Below are 21,640 nucleotides of genomic sequence, written 5' to 3'. Positions count from 1 at the left end.
ACAAAAGTTATATGCCTCCTCCGCAACCCAGTTAAGGTTACAAAAAAGTCTATTCGGCACAAATAATGATGCAGTTAAGTCGTGTTTTGTCCAGTCAGAGCCTCCTCTGTTACAGAGTTGAGACATTTCACCCTGACTCTTGAACTTCACTCAGTCTGGGCAGACATACAAATATTCACTGCAGCCACAGAATGAAAGGCAGCTTTTTGATAGGATGTTTTTCTTCTTTTCAAATACAAATCATTTGAAAACTGTGTTCAAAATAAGTATGTGTAAAAAACACATTATTTGTGCCTTTCCGACTACTATGTGGGTTTGGCTCCAACTGCTTAATAAACTGCTGGTTCACTGCTTGGAAATTTGCTGAAAACATTCACTTTCCCCACAGGATGAACTTTGTTGATCCTCTGACTTTTCAACTAGAACCAGCATCGGGATCAACATTTACACTATGACTTATGACCAAATATCAACAAAAATAGCCACATTGCCTTCAGTCGTTACATGTATCACAAATTGGCAAATGGTGGCATTACACCACACACCACCGCTTAACACACTAAGCTAAGAAGGTAAATATTGTACCTGCTCTTGATCCCCTGTGCAAAACCCCAGTTGACTATTGTAGCTTCAAAGCTCGTACTGTTTGCTCTGCTGTGATTTACGTGACTCACATACATTGTACAGAGGTGTTTTCTTGGCTCACGCCTAGTGCTGATAAATCCAAATGAGTGCTCGGCTTTTCTAGGAAGTGTGGATTATAACTGCTGGATGGAGTGAGTTTTAGACTTCCTTTCTGTCATCCATATTTTAGCAGAAGATGAAAGTCTTTCAGCGCACTGTGACATAACATGCTTTTAAGCTCTGCACTTCTGAACTAACTTTGAATGTTGTTTTAAAGGAGGAAAAAAATAAGGAAGATTTTAAATATTGTGCCGTCTGAACCATAGAATGACGCCAAATGCTAAAAGTAAAATTAAAACCAAAAGATTTGCATGCAAAATTACTACAACTATTCACTTTGTTTACTGCTGCATATCTATTTTTTCATCCACGCACTACTTTGTTTTTAATATTACTTATTTCATCTCACCCTGCCTTGGCTTCATAACAGCTGAAATCTCTGATTTGAGCACAAACCAGATATTAAATTATTGATGGACTGGATTTATTGCTTTTATTATTATATCACTATCATTTTTTTCACTCCACTGTTCAATTATTCACCAGTTTCTGACTTCCTCTTCTTCTTACTTTCTAATCCTGAACCATAATGTGCTTCGTTTCCTATCTTCCCCTCCCGTTCTTTATACAGTGTTGCTTAAAAGTATTTTGGACCACATAAAAATGACTCAAAACATCAGCATTCATCATGCAAGCCCCGAAATTAGACACCAGATTGAACAAATGAAACAGAAATATTATACTTTTCTGTTTGTTTATTCAAGAAAATGAATCATTTTCACAGATATATGAGATGCAAAAGTATGTGAACCCTTGCCCCGCCTCAAAAACAGCAACTAAACATTTCTGATAACTTCTGCTATTCATTTTTACACAGGACTGTGTTTCTTACTGCTCATTTGTGTCCCGCTACCAGTCACTCTTTCTGCTGTGTCTCCTCTATACAATCCATCCAGCAGGGACAAGGTCCGGCTGGCGACAGACTCTGAGCTGGACCAGGACCTCAATGACAGGCCAAGTTTGGGCAGCAGCGACACCCTGACCAACGGAAGCCACCGCGCTGACGTGGCCTCAGCCAGGCGCCTGGCCAAGCGTCTCTTTAACTTGGATGGCTTCAGGAAGTCCGATGTGGCACGTCATCTCAGCAAGAAGTGAGTCTTGGAAGGTTTTAGTGCCTAAAAATCCCCATATGTGAGGGGTAGGGTTGAAGCACCCTGCACTCTAATCCTGCAGATTAACATCTTGGCTGTTAGTCTTCTTATTGCAATGAGTGTGACAGTAACTTGCCTTTGTGAAACATTTTCTGGGTTCTGCTCAAGGTTTCTTCCTGTTTTCCTTGCCTTAGTGCTTGCTCTGGCCTCTTAACATTTTTTCCTTTCACATAGAACGTCCGACGTGAAAGGGTCGGCCCAGGTTTTCAACCTGGCAATCGACCCGGGATTTTATTGACTTGGCTTGACGTTAATTTACATAATGAAGTTGATGTTCCTGCCTGTCGCATTCTGATTTTGTCACTAGACGGCCAGTCAGAATACATCATTGTAGAAGCTCCAGGGCTACGAGCAGCTCAAAAACTGAGCAAAGTTTTGTTCTACTCCCATCTATGAAGGGCAGAGATTTTTCAATCAAACAAATCAAAATATGTTGTTTCATGATCGTTAATGGAAGAACATCTATATGGCACTTTTTTATCGATCATGGCAGCGCACTGGCAAGACCGTGAGATTCACGAGCTGCTCTGCATCCATGGAGAAGAGGAGATTTGGCGCACTTAAATGTGTAATGATGATGTTTTCGATGTGATGATGTATGAGAGGGGGGAAAAAACAGGCACGCAGCTCTCACAGCCGGAGGTCAGACCCAGAACTGCTGGCGTTGTGAAAGCACACCAAAGGCGGATCGACACGGGTCTGAAAATCCAGTGTCAACCTCGTATTTTTCATGTTATTATTAAAGTTCGAAAACCCGAAATACCAAAAAGAACACGGACCCTTCTAAAGCCCTGGCCACATGTAAAACAGGATCAGGTTGACTAGGTAGCCTTCTTGTGCATTTCATCAGATATTTCCCAGTGAAACAAGCAGAACGGAGTTAGGAGAGAAAATACCGCAGCTGCTCCATCTGGGTTTACGCGATGCTCCAAGCCCCATATCACCATGGTGATTTTAGTGGTAACTAGGACCAAAAAATATAATATTTCACTTTATGATTAAAGCAACTCTATAAATTATGTAACATTTACCTACATTTCCATTTGTATGTGGTAATCCCGAACAGACTCACCACACCATAAAAACTAAAGTGGAAGCTATAAACGAAGAAAGTTGAGTTATCCCTTGTAACTGTATAACATTGATATGCCAAACTCCTAATGGACTAAAAATGGAAGGATTAGCAGTTACTTTATTTAAAAATGTAACTGCTTTATTGTGTTTGCAAATTCATGCCACCCAAAGATCATGCCAAAAGACGACCCGAGAGACGGTCCAAACCGTTGCTACAATTTGGTGAAATGGGTTTTTCTTTCTTGGATATTGTGTTTAAATATTCAGTCATTATTATGTTTGAACAAAATGTATTAGTAGAAGTTCTGTTATGTTTTAGTAGTAAACCAAAGGAATAATCCACTATTCAAAAAAACGTTAATACATTCATTGAACAAAATATTCGTTTGATGTTATTTTTTGTCTAATTCGAATGTTGCCACTGCCTCATAAGTTTATTTCCTGTCCATTTACCTTTGTACTTTACATTCTGCCTACCAAGCACTGTGTTTTGGTGGATCTGCATTCCTCCAGTGCTGCGTTGCTCAATCAGCCCGTCAGTCTGTCGGCTGCTTGTCGTGCTGATGAGAAAGAATTTGGGATTAAAGGGTTTCCTCGTTTTCTGACAGATGCACCCTGGGAATCTCCTCCTTTATTTCTCTTCCCCCCTTTTTTTTTCTGGCCTCCGGTCGGCATCCCAGGCTGACTGTGCCAGTGCACGCTGACACACTGACAGCCTGAACAGAGGCCATTCACTAAGCTGATAAAGCCCTCCTTTCAATGTTTGATTCATGCTTTAATGGTCATGATATATATATATATATATTTTGAATCCTCATGTTATTACATCCCTTCTTATACTATTTTATCTCTGTTTGTTTGTTTACAGTAATGATTTCAGCCGAATGGTTGCAGAGGAGTATCTGAGTTTCTTCAATTTCACAGGCCTCACTCTTGACCAAGCATTACGGTAAGAAACAGCGTCAGAAACCGAAAACACTCACTTGCCATTTCATTAGGTACACTAGTAAAAATAAATACATTTTAATGTAACAGTCCTGCACTAAATCCTTCTTCCTCAACAGCTATTTCAGACTAATGCTGAATCAATGACATTCATGAAGCTACTAAAAGGGTTTTCTTCTCTTGAGTGTACCTAATGAACTGGCAAGTGGGTGTTTGTAAACAGCACATTTTTAAATTGTGACAGTTTAAACATGAATCTTTTCCTCAGTGCGGCTGTGGCCTTAATTAGATCAAAAACCTGCACTGTTACTGTTTAATCGGCACGTAGCAGTTGAAGCTGTCTCCTGCTAAACACTTCCCTCTAGAGGTCAGATGTGATGCTGCATCACAAAGCTTAATTCAATTCAATTCAGTTCAATTTTATTTATATATCGTCAATAACAATACAAATTGTGTCAAGACACAGTTAATACTGCCATTTATAGTGAGTAACAGCCTCTACCACATGTTTCTCTATTTTAATTTTCCTTAGAAAACATTAACAAGCGCTGAGATGTTTTACTTAAACACCACTGTGCATAAATAATTGTAGTGTATGGAACTTTTTATTTATTAGATGTGCAATGAGGGTAGTTTTGAGCACTTCAGAAATACTCAATAAAAAGTGAAGCATCAGACAAATGACCAGAATCCTTGTTGTATTACAGCACATTTAATTCCACATTTGAACCTTTTTGTGTCTTGTATGTTATCTTATCTAACTATGTGACTTGACTAAATGTAAATCTTAATTGTAGGAGCACCACATAAGGGAAATCGGGAGCTCATACACCGAACATATTTTCTAGTGCACTTTAATTCTCGGTGCAGTTTAAAAACAGGCCATCTTTAATATGTAACCAGTTCGATATTTGGTGTTCATCTGCTGACATGTTTGTGCTGCAGGACATTCCTCAGGCAGTTTGCCCTGATGGGAGAGACTCAGGAGAGGGAGAGGGTGCTGTCACACTTTTCCAGGCGGTACTTGGACTGCAACCCTCAAGTCATACCATCTGAGGGTGAGGGCTGAAGAATTCTCTCTGGCAGCGGTGGAAACATTTATGAATCTAGTATTGAACATATTCCCCGATATCCTTTAAGGAATAACTTATTCCCTTATGTCTTTGAATAATCAGCTTTGATGCAGTTTAAAAGACATAACTAAATGAAGAGAACTTGCTGTTTGAACTCAGTGGGCAGCATCTAAAATATGATACATGCATGTTGCAAAATGGCAGCCGTCCACAAACTGGAAAAAAGACTGAGGGGATTTAAAAAATATGTATAAAATAACAAGAACATGTTATAATAAGAATACATATTTTTTTAATGTTTTAGTATACTAACTGTTAAAATATAAACCTTATCAATAAGCGGAACATGGCATCTTTACACAGCCTAGCTAACATTAGCTAGCTAGCTAACACATATTGCTAAATTAATTTAAACTGACCTGATGATATTTATAATACATACATTTCTGACTCTGACAAATCCATCTAATATTGAACATTTTCCCTAATGTTTTTTGGGGAATTATTGTTTTATGTCCTTAAATAATGTGCTTTGATTTACTTTAAAATACATGAATTAATTAGGGTAAACTGAAATTTGAAGCCAGTGCGCAACACAGTAAAATATCCAAATATATATTATAATAAAGGTGTGTTATGTAAATGATCATCATATATCATCATATTTTAATTGTTTTGTGTTGTGGCCACAACGCTAGGCTAGTTTAAGCTAATGCCAGATGCTAACAGCCATAAAAATCCCCTTAAATATAGCATAGTGGTACATACTTGTATATGAATTCAGCCAACGCCGTGTTTTTACCTTTCAGATGCGGTTCACACACTCACCTGTGCCATAATGCTGCTCAACACTGATCTGCATGGTCAGGTGAGTAATGTTTGTTAAAGGTGAGCTGTAAAAAAAAAAAAAAAAAAAAAAAGACGTGTGTGGTTGTGTAACAACTAAAGATAAAACTGAATTTTTAAGAGCTACTTCCTCCTCCGTGGCCCCTTTGATTAACAGCAGAGTATAAGGCTCAGATCACCAGCTGATCTGTGTCTGCAGGTCTGCTTGCTGAGCTTCTTTCATCTTCATTAATCTGCTGCTTTCATAGTCAGAGCCTCCCTTTGCAAATCTGGGCCATTGGCAGCTCCTCTCTGCGATAGCGCAGCAGCTCAGCGGATGAATGATTAATTGAAGTGGATGTGGAGGTGATGGGATTGGGGATCAGCTCTTACAGCGAGGGGCACGTCGGGAAAGTTTGGACACATTATAGCAGGTTTAAGTTTGACCTTTGCTGCAGCTGTTATCAACGATGCCCCCTCATCATTATGAAGAGAGAGGGGGGGCACTGGGAGTATTTAAATAGCATTAAGGCAGATAATGCAAACAGCGGAAAACGTGTTTTACCACGACCAGTGACATGAAGTTCGAATTCAGAAATTGCAGAAAAACAATATTGGTGCCAATGCAGTGCCAGGAATTCATAGCAGATATTTTTCAGACTGACTTTCGCCTCATGTCTCCTGTGTCTGGACTAAAATGTTGCACTTGAACGCACCGAAAAGACTAACCAACGACCAGCTGGTACATAGGTTCTGGAGGAAATAATAGACTGCAGATTGTAAAAGAGGAAAAGCTACTATTAGCCGGGGGGCTATAAGGTGGGTAGAGCAGTTTTCGCCAGACCAGACCCAGTTGAGCAGCTTTGAATTTTATTTGTTTTTGTTTTATTATAAGCAGAGACACTGAACATGTACTGCTTGTGATACCCTCTGAAGAGAGGGATCAGTGGACCACATGACTTAATCAAATGGCTCCCTAGTCAGATGTGAGTAGCTGTGTCGGTTGGCAGCTGCAGTCTGTTGCTGGATGATATCTATGCTTCAACTACATTGTTTTTTTGTTTTTTTAAATGTGCCTACTGTTGTGTAAGCATTCTGCGCAGTTAACGTACTAAACCATGTGCGGTACAGAGAATAAAAAGGGTAGTGAGGTGAAAATGCATCTAAAATGTACACTAAAATGAATACACACAAATATAAATAGAAAATCAGTGGACATGAGATATATTACAATATGTATATGATATAATACAGTATGTAGAAGTAAGTGTTATGTATAAGGCTACACAAGATACGTACACCGATCAGCCACAACATTAAAACCACTGACAGGACGAGACAGAGTGAATAACATTGACCGTCCTGAGACACATTTGGACCTGGCATTCATTTCGGTGGATGTTACTCAGACACATATCAGCAACCTAGACCAGACCAGACGCCCCCACTCCATGACAGTGACTCCTTGATGGTAGCAGCCATGCTACCATCAAGTTGGTACACACACACACACAAAAACAGTTTAGCAACAGCGCAAAAAAAACTGATAAAGCATCTGTGGGATGATCCACAGAGGCCCCTCCCCTCAACCCACAGGACCCACTAACAACATTGTGTTACCAGAACACTGTGTTGTCCATTCTCATGAGTCAAAAAGGAAGGTGGTTATAATGTTATGCCTGATTGGTGTGTGTGTGTATGAAATAAAGTTTTAAATATTCCCTTCAGTACTCCACTGACGGTTCGTTTTTATTAATCCCCATCACCTGCTCCTCTTTAAATCTTTCCAGCCAGTGTCATTATTAAATATAATTATGAAATATGTGTTCAATATTTTTAAATTACTTTGCCCCCCACCTCTCCCTCCCACCCCCCCAGAACATCGGCAAGAGGATGTCGTGCACGCAGTTCATCGGCAACCTGGAAGGACTGAACGACAGCCAAGATTTTCCCAAGGATCTGCTCAAAGTAAGCGTCGCACAAGTCTAAAAAACATAGCACACACACACACACACACGCACGCACGTGCTGTCATACGCAGAGACACATCCAGAATGAGTGCGAGCAGACTGTGTGCGCCAGGACTCTATTGTCCCTCAGATCTGTGCTGTCTGGGCTGCGCTCGCTGCCAGCTGGCGTTCGCTTCATCTCCAGAGGCCTCCAATCAGACGCTTGCCTGGGCCCACCACTTCCTGGTACGCTCCGGCGTCAGCCCAGCCTCAGAGATTAATTGTGATGTGACCTGGAGACGAGGGGAGCGAGACACAGCTGGCCTGGGGGTTTCTGTGCATGACTTCAGCAACATTAGATTAGCCCGTTAGCTTAACCAAGTTGGCCGCCGTAGATCACGGAGGTTCAAACCGAGGCCTCGGGCCCCGTGATGTGGCGAAATAACCCAATCAGTGCTGGTTGCCTGTCCGCCGGAGCTCCTAATGATGATGTGGTTTCGTCTAGAGAGCGGTCCGTCAACATGCCGCGGGGCCCCGGAGTGCAAGTCAACAAGTTGTAATGCAGTATTTATAATGCACGAGGCGGAGAGGGAAAGAGAGGCCACATCCTTCTGCTGAGATGACTGGAATGAATTCTGCAATGAAAAGCTGCGCCTGTTATTGAGGGTACCCGTGCTGAGGCCGCGAGCCAGAAAACGAGTTGTGCATTAGCTGTTTTATTTATACTCGTATAAACCCCACCTTTTTAATCACGCTCTCCTCTCTCTTCACAAGCTCCTTTATTCTCCTTCTCTCTCTTCTTTCCAGCCCTCGAGCCAAACTCTCCTTTCTCTTGGACTCCTTAAATATTATCCCTCTCCTCCCTACCCTGACTCGACTCGGTTTAGCCGAGCTACTCTGTGTCTCTCTGCCACCTTTGTCTTTCACCTCCACCCAGTTCGGCTCTCTGTTCTTCTTCTTCTTCTTCTTTCCTCCTCGCTGCTGACCCGTCGTCTCCACTATGACAGAGTGTTGCTACTACTAATATAAATTATTTTAATGATAGCAATAGTAATAACGCATTGTTTTTATACAGCGCTTTTACATTTTAGATGCTCAAAGCGCCTTCAGTTGAATACATTATTCATTCACTCTCGCAGTCACACCCTGGTGGTGGTAAACTACCCCAGTAGTCACAGCTGCCCCTGGGGGCAGACTTTTAGAGATATTTCAGATACTAATCTTTTTTTAATTAAATCTAAAATTACTTAATCTTTAGTGTCACATCTTTCATACGTCTTTGCTTTTGCGCACCTCTTCTTTGTTGTTGTACTTTTTTAATTCCAATCAGCTTTCAGTCTGCCGAGGTTTGCCAGGCGAAACCAGTCTTGCCAGGTTTTCTAACTAGATGGATGTGTGGATTTAAAAAAGAGGTCGGAGGATTTTGTGAATCAATCAAAATCGATGTGAAGAAGAAAATTGTTTTTGTGAACGCAGCCCTAATAACCACACTGGCTGTAAGGTGGTACCTTCCTTACAGGCTACAATTTATGAGAGAGAAGTCCTTATTTTTTTCTGAAAATTTAAAACTGTCTGACTCACCCATGTCTGTTTGCAACAAAAAAAACTGAACCTCACCTTTAAATAATCTCCTGGATAATAAATATCCTAGTGTTGTGCTCCTGAACAAACAAGGTTTTATTGGGACAAGTATAATTACAAGCTCATGGCTTTGTTTGCCGTTTTGTAATTTACCGTTTTGGCCACATGGGGGCAGCACTTTAAGAAGCAGATGTGGCTTGTTTAAAAAACAAAATAATTAGGGAACAATTTATTGTCGTTTGAGAGCTGACTCACCACCCCTGACTGTATGAAAGGGTAATGGACTCTCCGTGGCCCATAAAGTTTCTTGAAAAGCAGTTTTGAAGCACAGTCTCCGGTCCTTGCCATCTTGGCAGTGGCTGACTCCACCTAATTTCCAGCTAATTTAAATATGATCGAAGAGGTTATCAGAGAGCAGCACACCTATGTCATATGTCATATTCAAAATGGTAAAATGTCGTTCTTTCGCGCTCAATATGTTCATTTTTGCTGCATCCCATTTTTTCATGAGTAAATCCCCTTTCACTTGATAACAGCTTTGCTACGGCTCCGGTGCCCTTTGCTCTCTTGTTTGTTCTTGTCCTCCAATTTTCTCTTTTTATCGTTCCATCATTTCCTGTTACACAGCGACTTCTGACCCACCGCCACCCCCTGCCTCCACCATCCTCCTCATTTCCTCCGCTCATTTTCTGACTTTCCCATTTCCCCTTTCGCGTCTGGTATCTGTGTTTGTACTTGCTGTAAGTACATTAGGAAATAGCTGGAGAAATCTGTCTTATTTCCGATACTCACATACCGTTTATCTCGTAGAATGTCCCAGACTCCAGAGCTTGTTTCTTCCTTCATTTATCTTCCCTCCCCCTGACCATCCCTCCCTCCCGTATCACCAGGGTTAACGTGGTCTGTTTTCATCTTGGTGCCCAGGCACGGCTGTCTGTAGCCATGAACGCTGCGCGGCTGTGGTTTGTTTGTGGTCGGCAAACCTCCACATTGAGATAAGCCAACAAATATCAACTGGATTGGTGGTAAATATGGAATAAATGTCCCTAATGCAGCAAGGAGGATTTCTAATTATTGTCACCATCAGCTCCAACCATCTTTGTGTCCCATGCTTCCAGTTTCCAACCAAATATCTGCCAAACTAACTAAGCTTAACTAAGCTAAACATATTAGCATGTTAGCATGTACATAGACATCCAAATTCTGAATTTGACTTCAAATTCAGACTCAAAGGAAATCCAGTTTGTTCTTAGATTACTTTTGCTGGCACAATGGACGCTTTTAATTTTATTTTACTAGATCTTACATATATTTCATTTTATTTTAATCTTACTTTATCTTATCTTTCTTTACTCATGGTTCTTAAGAGTGTTTTTTTTATGTGCAGCTAAGCTACTGTGACCAGTTACCCCTCTGGATCATTAAAGTCTAAGTCTACGTCAGTACAGAGAGAAGCTATGTGTCCAGTAGTCCCTTGTGTGTTATAGCATTTAATGACAATTTAAAGCCAAAGGTTTGACTTGTAGATTCTGGGTATAATCCATACTCATGGTTCGTACAGTGTGATTATTCAATACAATGCCAGATATGAAAGTTATAGGTGTGCTGAATCATTAAACTAAAGCAGAACTCATCTACGCGGCGGACTGGAAAATAATGAGAATGGCTTCAAACCCTCTATTTCCCACCTATTTTCACCACTGTCCCTCAGGTAGACTGCCTCTTTCATCATCAATTAGCTCCTTCCTTTCTGTATTTTTTTATTTGGCTCTGTCTTCCTCAGTAACTCTCTCAACTGCCTCAGATTCCCACTCTCTCTCTCTCTCTTTCTCTCAATTATCCCTCTCCTTCTCTTTCTCTCTCCCCCCAGTTCAGCGTCTCTTGATTAAATCCTGTGATATGTTTCCCATTACCACCACAATAGAGGAGCAAAATGGAGCAATCTCCTCCTGAACCGAGTGGGTGAAGCTTCGGCTTCACAATCGACTCTTGCAGTTACCGCGCCATACACGCCCGGAGAGACTAAGAGATGTTTTAGACTATTTCCAGTGTTTATAATGTCGCATAAAAGAGGTGATAAAGAATATTATCTGAGGTGTTTGACCAGATAAACTGAATTTATTAAGCCTCAGGGATAATTTAGAACAAAACTAAAGGTGATAATGTCTTTTCCTCTGAGTTATTGGTTGGATATTGGTCCAATTACCAAAGAGACGCTCATCAAAGCACCCACATTAGCGAGAATTAGTGTTATTGGTATTTTTTTCCAATTTTTTATGCTCGGACCACTGACTACGTACAAAGATTGCCTCAAAGTAAGCGTCGCACAAGTCTAAAAAAAATAGCACACACACTGCTCACTCATATGTTTCCTTCAGTTTTGAAGCTCAGTGTAGCATCTTAAGTGGTGGCCATCTTGGCAGTGTCTGTCAGAGTAAGTGGAGCTGAGGCAAAAGACAACTAACGAATGTGTACCGTAGCTAACAAATGCATACTTTGACCCGCTGGTTGTGCTAGAAAAGCGGAAATGTGCACGGGTTTATCCCTCGGGGACTGTGAATGTCCCCACTTCATTTCACGCCAATCCATCCAATAGTTGCCGAGACATTCACTTCCTGACGAGCATGGAGTCGCTCAGCGTGCTGCCTCTGCTCGTCGCCATCTTGGCAGCGCCCATTACAGTTGTCACGAACAAAGAAAATAACCACAGCGGCCGGAACAAATTGTTTTGTACGAGGCTGTAAACATATTCATTTCTGCTGTCAAGTCTGACATTTTAACGTGACGGTCTATGGACTCACTTTCTGAGCCAGCCAGATGGATGCATTCTTTCACTTGTCACATATTCACGCTAACCATCGTTTGAAAAATCCTCAGGCGTTTCATCCCACAATTGTGTAGTCCTTATTCTTTGAATGTTGAAGGTAAAATGTCATCTGTAATCTGTGGTGGAAGTTTAAAGTAACTGAATCCCCAAAGCAAAGCAGCATTAATTTGCGTATTAGTTTCCAAACCATATCTTCGTGTAACTTCATAAAAAGTCGATTGCCGCAGAGTTAAAAGCTTAATTCGTTTAAAAATGTGAACATGGGTTCATATGAATGTGGCAAACTGAATTAATGTGTGTTAAATCCCTGCGGTACCAGGATGGATAGGCGAATGCAGCCCAGCACACGTCCATTCGAGCATTGCTGCTTGTTTGTCTCAATCAGTGTGATCTTGTTCTTGGATTCATAATGAGCCTATAAACCATCTTAATGTGCTCTGTAGGAAATTTCCTCCCCCACTTACCCACAGTGTATTATCAGCCAACAGAGATATGACAAACTGACAGGCTGCAGCTCAAGCAGAGAAGCCATTCAACCAGTTAGTCAGTGCAACATTTATTCATTCACTAATTGCGATATATAAAGTTCATTGTCGTATCTTTGAAAGTATGAGCAAGTTTTATTTTAGTTTATTTTGAAATAAACACAAGCTTGATTGAAGTTAAATGCTGAGTTCTGGCTTGATTGCTTACCCATTGACGTTTGGTTGCATCTTAATTGCCCGCTGGATTATTTTTTAAATGAATGGAGCCACATTTAAGATCTGCTACTAAGCTGATGGATTGAGGTCGGGGTAGATGGAGGGCGTGTAAAGCTCTCGGCTTTCATGCGGTGAAACAAGAGCCTGTGTGATGTTTAGGATACAGAGTTATGTGGTGTTTTGGGTGATCGTCATCAGCTGCTGTGCGCACACAGTTTGTGTATGGTCGTAGAGTTTAATCAAACAAGATGTAACGTCAGGGCTCTCAAGTATTTCAATAAGTTCATACGCTCTCAGTCCACACATGACATTTCTCACTCTGAAAAATGATGAAACTCGCCACACATTAGACTTTAAAAGAGATTAGCAATCTACAAATAGATGAAAAATATTAGTGTCCGATCAGCCAATCAGAAAATAGAACTTATCGTTACCAGGTGAAATAGGAGCGCCCTAACCACGCCTTCCACAAATGCACGAAAATGTGCACTCGCCAAAGAAGATCTGGAAGTGGAAGTCCATGATCTGGTAATCACTTCATCACTTAATGTATTATTACCATTATTATTATTTTTATAGTCTACGAACAACGCAGGATATTTGCTTATGAATCAGGCCACGCCCCCAAAGTAGAAAATAAAACCTCACTCCAAGCTGAATTCAAAACTTGAGAGAGACCTGTGCAATGTTAATAATCAGAAAATAAGTTAGAGGTGCTGGATAGGTTGCTTTTTTATCTTTTAGCAATGCTAGGCTAGCTGTTTCTCTCTTTGGATAGTGTTTGCGCTAAGCTAAGCTAACCAGTAAGTGGCTGCAGCTTCATACATAACCAACAAATAAGTGTATATCCCCACCCGAAATATTGTTTTAATAAGTCAGATTAATTATTTTGTTTTTAATCTCTAAGAAATCCAGCTCATTTTTATGATTTGTGTGATTCTTATTACCGTCGAAGGCTTTGCAGCCCATATCAGCGTTTTTTTACTGTTCTGCAGCGTTTGGACTAAATACGCCTGTGAGTTGCTCAGCATTTGGCCGATTACTACAAAGAGAAAAGATTAAAACTTTTGGTCCCAGTGCCACAGGGAGCTTTTAAGCCTCCATAACAGCTCCGTGTTCCTTTACCTCTCCACACCAGCAGCTTGCACGGAACAGAACAGAGCCACTGTAGCTCCCTGCTGAATTCAAGGCTCTGGCTACCGGCCCGAGCTTTTGCTTAAGAGCAAACTTTCTTCCTTTATTATGAGGCTCACAGGTTTCCACTCCCTCTCCCTCTCTCTCTCTTCTCTCCCTCCTCAACACCGCTCAGGGCTTAAAGCTTGAAGTGGAAGCTAATGATGCACTGAAGTAGGTTACCAGCCCGCAGCCGAGCAGGAAAACGAATTCTGCTGAAATGAAAGCGCTGTACAGCTCAATCAAGCCGAAAACCCGCGCTCTTCAAACAGTAATTAGGTATGCTGATGTTATCGATTGCGTGCCGGCATCGATTGCGAGGGGAAAGACGGATGACTTATTTGTTTTCGCGAATTGAAGGGAGACGAAAATCGCCCTCGCACGTGTCTCCCGCTTTCAGGCCTGGGCCTCGCTGTGAAATCTGCGTCTGAAATCTGCTCGTGTGCCTCAACAGCCGGGGCGAAGACAAGCGGGTCATGTGAGAGGACAGAAGCAGCCATTTGCGCACGGGGAGAAATATATGATTTTGTGCAAACCTCCTGCAGCAGTGCTGTCTGAAATTCACGTTCATTTGGGGCCATATGAGAATCGGTGCTCCCCTCTTTTAATATTTACATGCTCAATGGTGAGCCAGCACTCGTACCCTCTTCTTCCTGCGTCCCTGCGCGTTCAGTAATGTTGCTTTATTCATAGAGAAGGGTGGCTTTCTTCCTCCAGGTTGGAGGCCGTTACATTAGACTCCATGAAAAAGTAATGAATCCTCCACGTCTCTGGAGTTTGTGCGCTGTTGGTCAACATTTTAACATTTCAGGCGCCATGTAAATAAGGTTGCGCGTCGCTCCATTGCTGCCATTAGAGGAGCCCGATAAATCGATCCCGTTTTTGAGGTATCCGCACGAAAGAGCTTCACTGAAAACACAGGCACTGTTTATTTTCACTCAAGCCCACATGCAGCGTCCTGCTGTCGCAAATAGTACCAAATGTTTGCACGGCCACGTTAATCCGCAGCTGAAGATACTCCCTGAGAAATGTTTGCTTCTATTTTGGCACGCGCTGCACAGAGTGTTGTCTTTTTTTCCAATTTAAATTATTTCCTTGTTTTTGGAGATTTATATCTTAACTCGGCCGTTTTGAGACAGACCTGGCACTACTTCAGTTAAAATGGGTGCAGCGTTTGTTGTGCTTCAGTTTTCTTCCATTAAACTTGGAAGAGTTGCAGCTAAAAGTTTGTAAAAATAGACAAAAATGTATGGATGAAAGAATGGATTTTAGGAGACATCAAAAAAATATGAAATGAAATATATATTATACATTTAACATGAAATATAACAAATATTTGCACTGCTACATTATGAAAATAATTCCAAATAAATATTTCATTCCTTTGTTGTTGTTTTTTTGTTTAGTTTTTTTGACGATGGTTTTCATTTTGATTATTTAGCAGCTCTGGGAGATTTCAATTTTAACTCGTCTGGTCCTGCTTCGATTAAAATGGCCGCAGCATTTGTTATGCTTCATTTTTCTTCCATTAAACTCTGAAGATTTGCAGTTAGTGTTTCTATTTGAATTTATATAAAGAAAAAGCTAAGAACTTAATTTAATTTAAATGGGAGAAACTGGACTTTGCGCCACAGACAGAGAGATGGACTAAAGACATGTAACATGTCACCAGCCTCATCTGTGAAATGCAAAATAAACAGAAGATTGTTAATGCCTCTATTTTGCAAAGAAACAGTCTATGGGTGGGCGCAGAAATCTGCCTGAGGTCAGTACTTTAAGACCCTCGCGTTAAGTGGTTTCATTGCAGAGAGATCAGCTGTAAGTAAAGCAGTGCAGCTGTCTTTTTCAGTAAACACAAATCTGTAGGTGCTGCCCCGAGGCGCATAAATAAACACACATCCATATAGATCTCAGATGATTTAGTCATTTCTTTGATTTGGCACATCTATAAATACAGGTTTTCAGTGGTTTAGGTCCTTTAAGGAAAATTCATTTTCCTTTTTATTTCAACACCTGCTGTCCAGAGCAGCAGAAACAGACATTGATTGGTTTGAATCTCGCACAGTTTTCCTCTAAAAATAAATATTAAATGTGGAGCCATTGAAGGTGAAGGGCGGGGAGCGTGAAGAAGAGACAGCTGCTTCGGTCAGCAGAGACATGTGGCTGTGGAAGCACTCCCCCCTCTCCCCAAGCTGTCTGGACCTCCGCGAGGGCCAGAGGGAGAGACGGGATGTGAAATATTGAGTGGGGTGAGGGAGGGAGACGGGAGAAACGATAGAGGGCATGAAAAAATGTCACCTTTATTCCCCTCAAACCGAGGGAGGAGGGGGGCGTCTACAAAGACCGAAGCTTTTACCTCCTCCTGTAACAGGCTGTCGTCTCGATGCAGCTTGTTTGGGTTTTGCAAGTCAGGGGTCGGCTCTGCCCGATGCTACTTTCAGCTTGCTCCTGATAAGAGTCGCGGACGCCCGCGGGGAGGGACACCACTTGCATCTCAGCTCACCAAAATGTCCACTCTGATGTCAAAAGACAGAGTCTGGTCATGCGGGAGGAACTGTCTTTTTTTATTTATGAAATTTTGGTTTGTGCAGAGTTTAACAGCAGAGACACAGACAGCAAGAGTTTGAGGTTTATATTTAACAAAGACCGTGAGGCTGAGAAGGAGGACAGAAGTTCAGCTCTTTAAATTAAGGATTCATGGAAAATATTTGACCAAGTTTAGATGCTGAAACTGAGAGAGGACACTGCTGGTAAACTCTAGACTAGAGCTAATACTGTTATTTGATTAATACTAGGTTCTGCTCTATCTTCCCCAGTTACAAAAAAGTGTTGGATTACACACTGCGCTTATTTATTTATTTTATTCCCGACTTTACACAGTAATTGTGAATGACAACTGTCAATCATGTGTGGTTTTTGTTGCGTCAAATAGCGTCTCAGCAAAAACTTCTCAGAAAAATGAAGACTTGAGCATTATATTTAGTACCTAAAATGGTGATTAAATGATTTTAGTTCAGTCCAACTTCCATCCGCTAACATGGAGGGGGCGGAGCTTATGACCTATACTGCAGCCAGACACCAGGGGGAGCTCCACTTGCTTTGGCTTCACATTTGAGGAGCAGTCATGTCATCCCTCTTTTTTTTAGACCAAACCAACATCAACATCAACATCATCTATCGCGCCGGGGGATGCAAATCTGCTTCTGACCTGAGAAGGTTTATTCAGCAGCAACTGAGCCTTGTGTTTGGCAAAGTTGACAGAAATGCATCAAAACGCGGTTTTATTGTCAAGTCGTCTGAATTTTGTGAGATAAATGAATGTATTCCATCCAGCGTCAAGATATCCTTCTTGTTTCTCTTTAAAATCCACCCAGTCAATGCCCATATAGCCTCTGATTGACACGGTGATTAAATGGTAGGTCACACTCCTGTAGCTCCATTTATTTTCCACGTTGTCTCTGTCACTCACTTTCAAGTCAATAACTCTCTTCGACCAGTCTCTCTTGGGGAAACACCTCATTCATTTGTCTTTTTAAGCAAAGCTTTCAGTCAGACGCTCGATTTTCTCTGTCACCTGCTTCTACTTTGCTGCTTCCCGTTTGCCTAAATACACAAGGTTTCTGTTTATTTTTCTCTTAACTGTAATCACAGATAGGAATTTGAAACTCTTGCCTCATTCAGGTTTTGGTTGTGACCTTTATAGGTCACAACTTACACAAGTGTTTATGTCGGGTCGCTTTTGAAGTTTGATCTGATTAAGATAATTAATTCGATCATCACTTAGAAGTGCTTTGATAGCTTGTATATGTGTGTGGGCTTTTGAAAAAAGCATCTAAAAACAAATACTGTTTATAAGAGGCTTTTGAGTGGACTAAAAGGAAGTTTGTGAATATAGTGAGATAATTACTCTTGTTGGTAGAACATATAACGGGATAGTGTTTATTCAAGCTGATGACATGAATTAAAATGGTATTAATTCTTCATTTTACATGATGAGGAAACATGTTTTTCCTTCCGAAATGTAATTCTGATGCTTAAACTTTAAGCTTTACACAAGATCAGTATGTTAAAAAAAACATTGCCTGACAATTGACTCCGGTTCTAAAAGCATGCCTTGCTACCTAACTACATGTAAAACAGTTGAATTATATACACACTACATAACAAAAAAAAAAAAAAAACTGAAATATTTGCAACGTGGCCAACTGTTCCATGGCTCATCCAAAAAACAAGCTGAAACTAGGACATGTAGAGTTTTATGAAAACGTTTCATCCAAGTCTAATTCTAAAAATATTTACCTGACTGAAACTCAAATGTTATGGTCCTCTCTTTCTTCTTGTGAACCCTAACTCCCCACCAGTTTTTTGGTACTGAAGACTTTGATGAAACGTCTACAAGAAACTCTACAGTCGTCCTCGTTTGATCTGCAAAATCCCAGTTTTTCTATAACAGATGTGTTTTTTGACATCTTTGCTGGTTATTGATTTGTCTTTTGAGAACCCATGATTGTTAGTTAATTGTTAATCGAAACAACATTACAGGTAAGTATCTAGTTGTTGTCACTAAAGAATCCCTCATTGTTTGTAAACAGTGCGATGTTTTTGAGGGGCGGGGCTTAGCTGGAGGCAAAACATCTCAAATGCTACAGCCTGTAAATGGCAGTTAGCATATTTTTGACTGTTTTGGCAAGAATGGACGTCGAAAATGCATATTTTAGAGAATATACTAAACACTCACTCTGAGACCGCGAGTGTTATTTTAAAACGTTGACTGATGGGACTATATTCATCGACCCCTGCACTCCTTCACTCCTTCACTCATTGGATGGAAGATTTCACCAAAGGAGGACACAGAGGGGACAAAGTCTAGTCTGTCTTTATCAAGTGAAGCCTCTCCAACAAAGATATTACAAGAAGTAAGTGGAACTTAAGCTTGGACACCCCTGAAGCATACAACTAACTATGCGTTAGCTCGCAATTAGCATTAGCATGTATCAAGAAGCCTCCAAATAATGATAAACTTAACGTTATTTCAGTTGCAATTTAGTCTAACCCATAACATTATCCAGGCTACAAAATGTAAAATGTGAAATGTATTGGATATTAATCTTACCTGATATCAAATGTGCGCTTCAAAATTGCAAGTTGTTGATGATCGCTCCAATCCTTTCTTTTTATCGCGTTCAACCAAAGTCGTCTACGACTGGCAGTGACTGGTATGCATCAAGTTTTGCTTTTTCTGTCTTTTTCGGCCCCAAAAATATAGCGAGACACATTTTTGTGGTTGACAGTGACAGCGTTGCCTCAAGCTTCCCTCTGTTTTGCCTCCAGCTAATGCCGTGTCATCACTGTGACGTAGGCTGTGAAGGGGTCTATAACTGCCCTAATCATTGAATCATAATTACCTGATACTTGGACTTGGACGCGGGCTTGAAGCATCTTTCGGTCAACCCAGATGGAACCGCAGCGTTGGACCTCAGAAGCGATGTGTGTGTTTTTTTTTTCAAATAGAAGAAGAGCTAGCTCTATCCCTGCACTAGCAATTTATTTCCAATCTGTTTCTTTAACTCCCAGAACCCAAACCCAAAATATTGTGACAACCAGGCTTGAGGGCAACAGTCAGTTACAAAAATAAAGAGTTTATTTCATTTATGAAAAAGACAAAAGGGCGACAGGTGGATGTGGAGAGCTCCAGCTGCTAAAGAGTGGCATCGCCTTATGCCCTTTTTTATCCGCGCCTCCAGATACCTAGCTAGTTAAACAGAGCCTGGGACGTCCACTAGTGACCAGCTGTCATCTACAAAGAGATGGAAGACGTTGGAAATGCTTTATTTGTGGACAGGGTTTTATCCAGGTAGCACCTTTCACATTTTGGATGCAGGTGGATGAAATATGCTAAATAACCGTTCTCCTTAAAACATTGAACTGCTCCTTTAATTTTAGAAGCAGTGGACTTGGGCATACACACCTTTTTTTTTTTCATTGTACCCCGTGCTGCCGATTCTTCTTTTTCTTCTTCTTCTTCTCCTCCTCCTTCTCCTCATCCTGTCTCTCCCACTAGACCGCCGCTGCATACTAATTGGAATTGCGAGTATATTTTTAAAAAGAAGTGCGTATAACCTTGCCGGCATGTGTGTGCTGCATGTATGGAAGAGGCAGCTGGGTGATGGTGATTTGCTGGCAATGACTGAGAGAAGGTGGGAGGGAGGGATGGAGGGAGGTACGCATTGACGAAGCTAGAGAGAGAGAGAGAGAGAGAGAGAGACGGAGGCAGCGAGAGAGAGAGAGAGAAAGCACCGTCCCTATCAGCTTCTTTTTCGTTGCGCGATTCAGGCAGCCAGCTCGCCCTTTCCTCTCCTCCTCCTCCTCCTCCTCCTCCTCCTCCTCTTCCTCCTCCTGCTCCTCCTTCTCTTCCACCACAGCGGGGAGCCGAGAAGAAAGGAGGACCTGGGTAGGAAAAAACAAAAAAAAAGCAGGAATCGAGAAACAAAAGGCGAGGAAAGGTATGAAAGACAGCGGCGGCAGGATGGCAGGTTTTTTTTTTTCTTCCCCCCTCAAACACCCACATCCGCCGAATGTGCGACGGGAAGAGACTGAAAGCAGCGAGAAGAGAGTGTGAGGGGACATACTGACTGAGAGAAGTGGATCGCAGGGGAGGAAAAAAAACGGGGGTGAGAAGGGAATGACAGCGTACCTCGGAGAGCAGGAGGAAGAAGTAGTGAGGCAGATAATCTACCAATCAGCTTTGTGGCTGTAAAGCTGATGGTGTCCATTATACGGCGGGAGCAACAGGAACGTTCACTCCGCTCTTTCTCGGCTTTTCCTTTGCCTGTTTGTGAATTTATCTTGCTTGCACCTCCGGGCTTGTGACGAAATCGAGGGCGCTCTTTGGAGTCTCTGCTCCGAAGTCCGAGGGCGGTTATCGCTCCTTGCAACCCTCACCACCCACCGTCTCTGTGCTCTATCTCCATCTCTTCTGTGTGCTTGTGTCCATTGTAAGTGCAAAGAGAGCTCATCCTACGTTTTTTTTTTTTGTTTTTTTTTACCTCTTCGTTTCCCCATTTCGCACCCATCCGCTTCACGCCGGCTGCTCCGTTCACACCTCTGCCGTCCGTGGTGCGCTGTGTTTCCTCGCTCAGACCGAGGAGCGAGGCCGTCCTTCCCGTGTCAGACGTTTATTTCTACGGGAAAAGTTGTCACACCTGCAGAAGAGACTCTCACCTTCCCCGTCGGATGTATAATACATGGGCGCGTTATCAATAATTCAGCATCAGGTGGGCGTCCCGGCATGGTGAGCGTTGATCAGGACATCCAGGGACCAGGCTGTTCCGGTTTGATGCCTGCTGATAGCACGCTCTGCTGACAGCCTCTTGATGATGTGTTGCCTCCCTCCTCCGCTGATCGTCGGCTACTTTCCGTAACAGCGCGAATTTGCCTCCAGCAGCCGTCTGCTGGCACATCAGCCTCTTGGACTCCATCCAGAAACTCGTTTACTCTCAACTTTTTTTTAAGCAAGCCAAGTTCCTGCAGCGGTGTTTTTTTTTTTTTTTTTTTAGTCCCCTCCGACTATGATTGGCGTGAACAGCTTGCATTCAGC

General features: G+C 41.8%; 1 protein-coding gene across 3 annotated transcripts in view; it reads left to right on the top strand.

The window, feature by feature from the left end:
* The window catches only part of LOC125022458, a 72,475-nt gene that overhangs the window by 31,057 nt on the left and 19,778 nt on the right, over positions 1 to 21,640 (top strand). For all 3 annotated transcript variants that reach the window (XR_007114457.1, XM_047609129.1, XM_047609130.1), the window contains exons 6-10: positions 1,641 to 1,835; positions 3,838 to 3,918; positions 4,860 to 4,972; positions 5,797 to 5,855; positions 7,691 to 7,780. Coding sequence is in view for 2 of the 3 variants with exons in the window: in XM_047609129.1 (XP_047465085.1) it covers positions 1,641 to 1,835; positions 3,838 to 3,918; positions 4,860 to 4,972; positions 5,797 to 5,855; positions 7,691 to 7,780 (538 nt within the window). In the remaining variant the exon portion in view is untranslated. The remainder of the gene's footprint in view (positions 1 to 1,640; positions 1,836 to 3,837; positions 3,919 to 4,859; positions 4,973 to 5,796; positions 5,856 to 7,690; positions 7,781 to 21,640) is intronic.

This window comes from Mugil cephalus, chromosome 16, assembly GCF_022458985.1.
Source record: "Mugil cephalus isolate CIBA_MC_2020 chromosome 16, CIBA_Mcephalus_1.1, whole genome shotgun sequence".
Lineage (NCBI taxonomy): Eukaryota > Metazoa > Chordata > Actinopteri > Mugiliformes > Mugilidae > Mugil > Mugil cephalus.
Note: the sequence above shows the minus strand (reverse complement) of the source record. Positions and strands in the feature narration are given on the sequence as shown.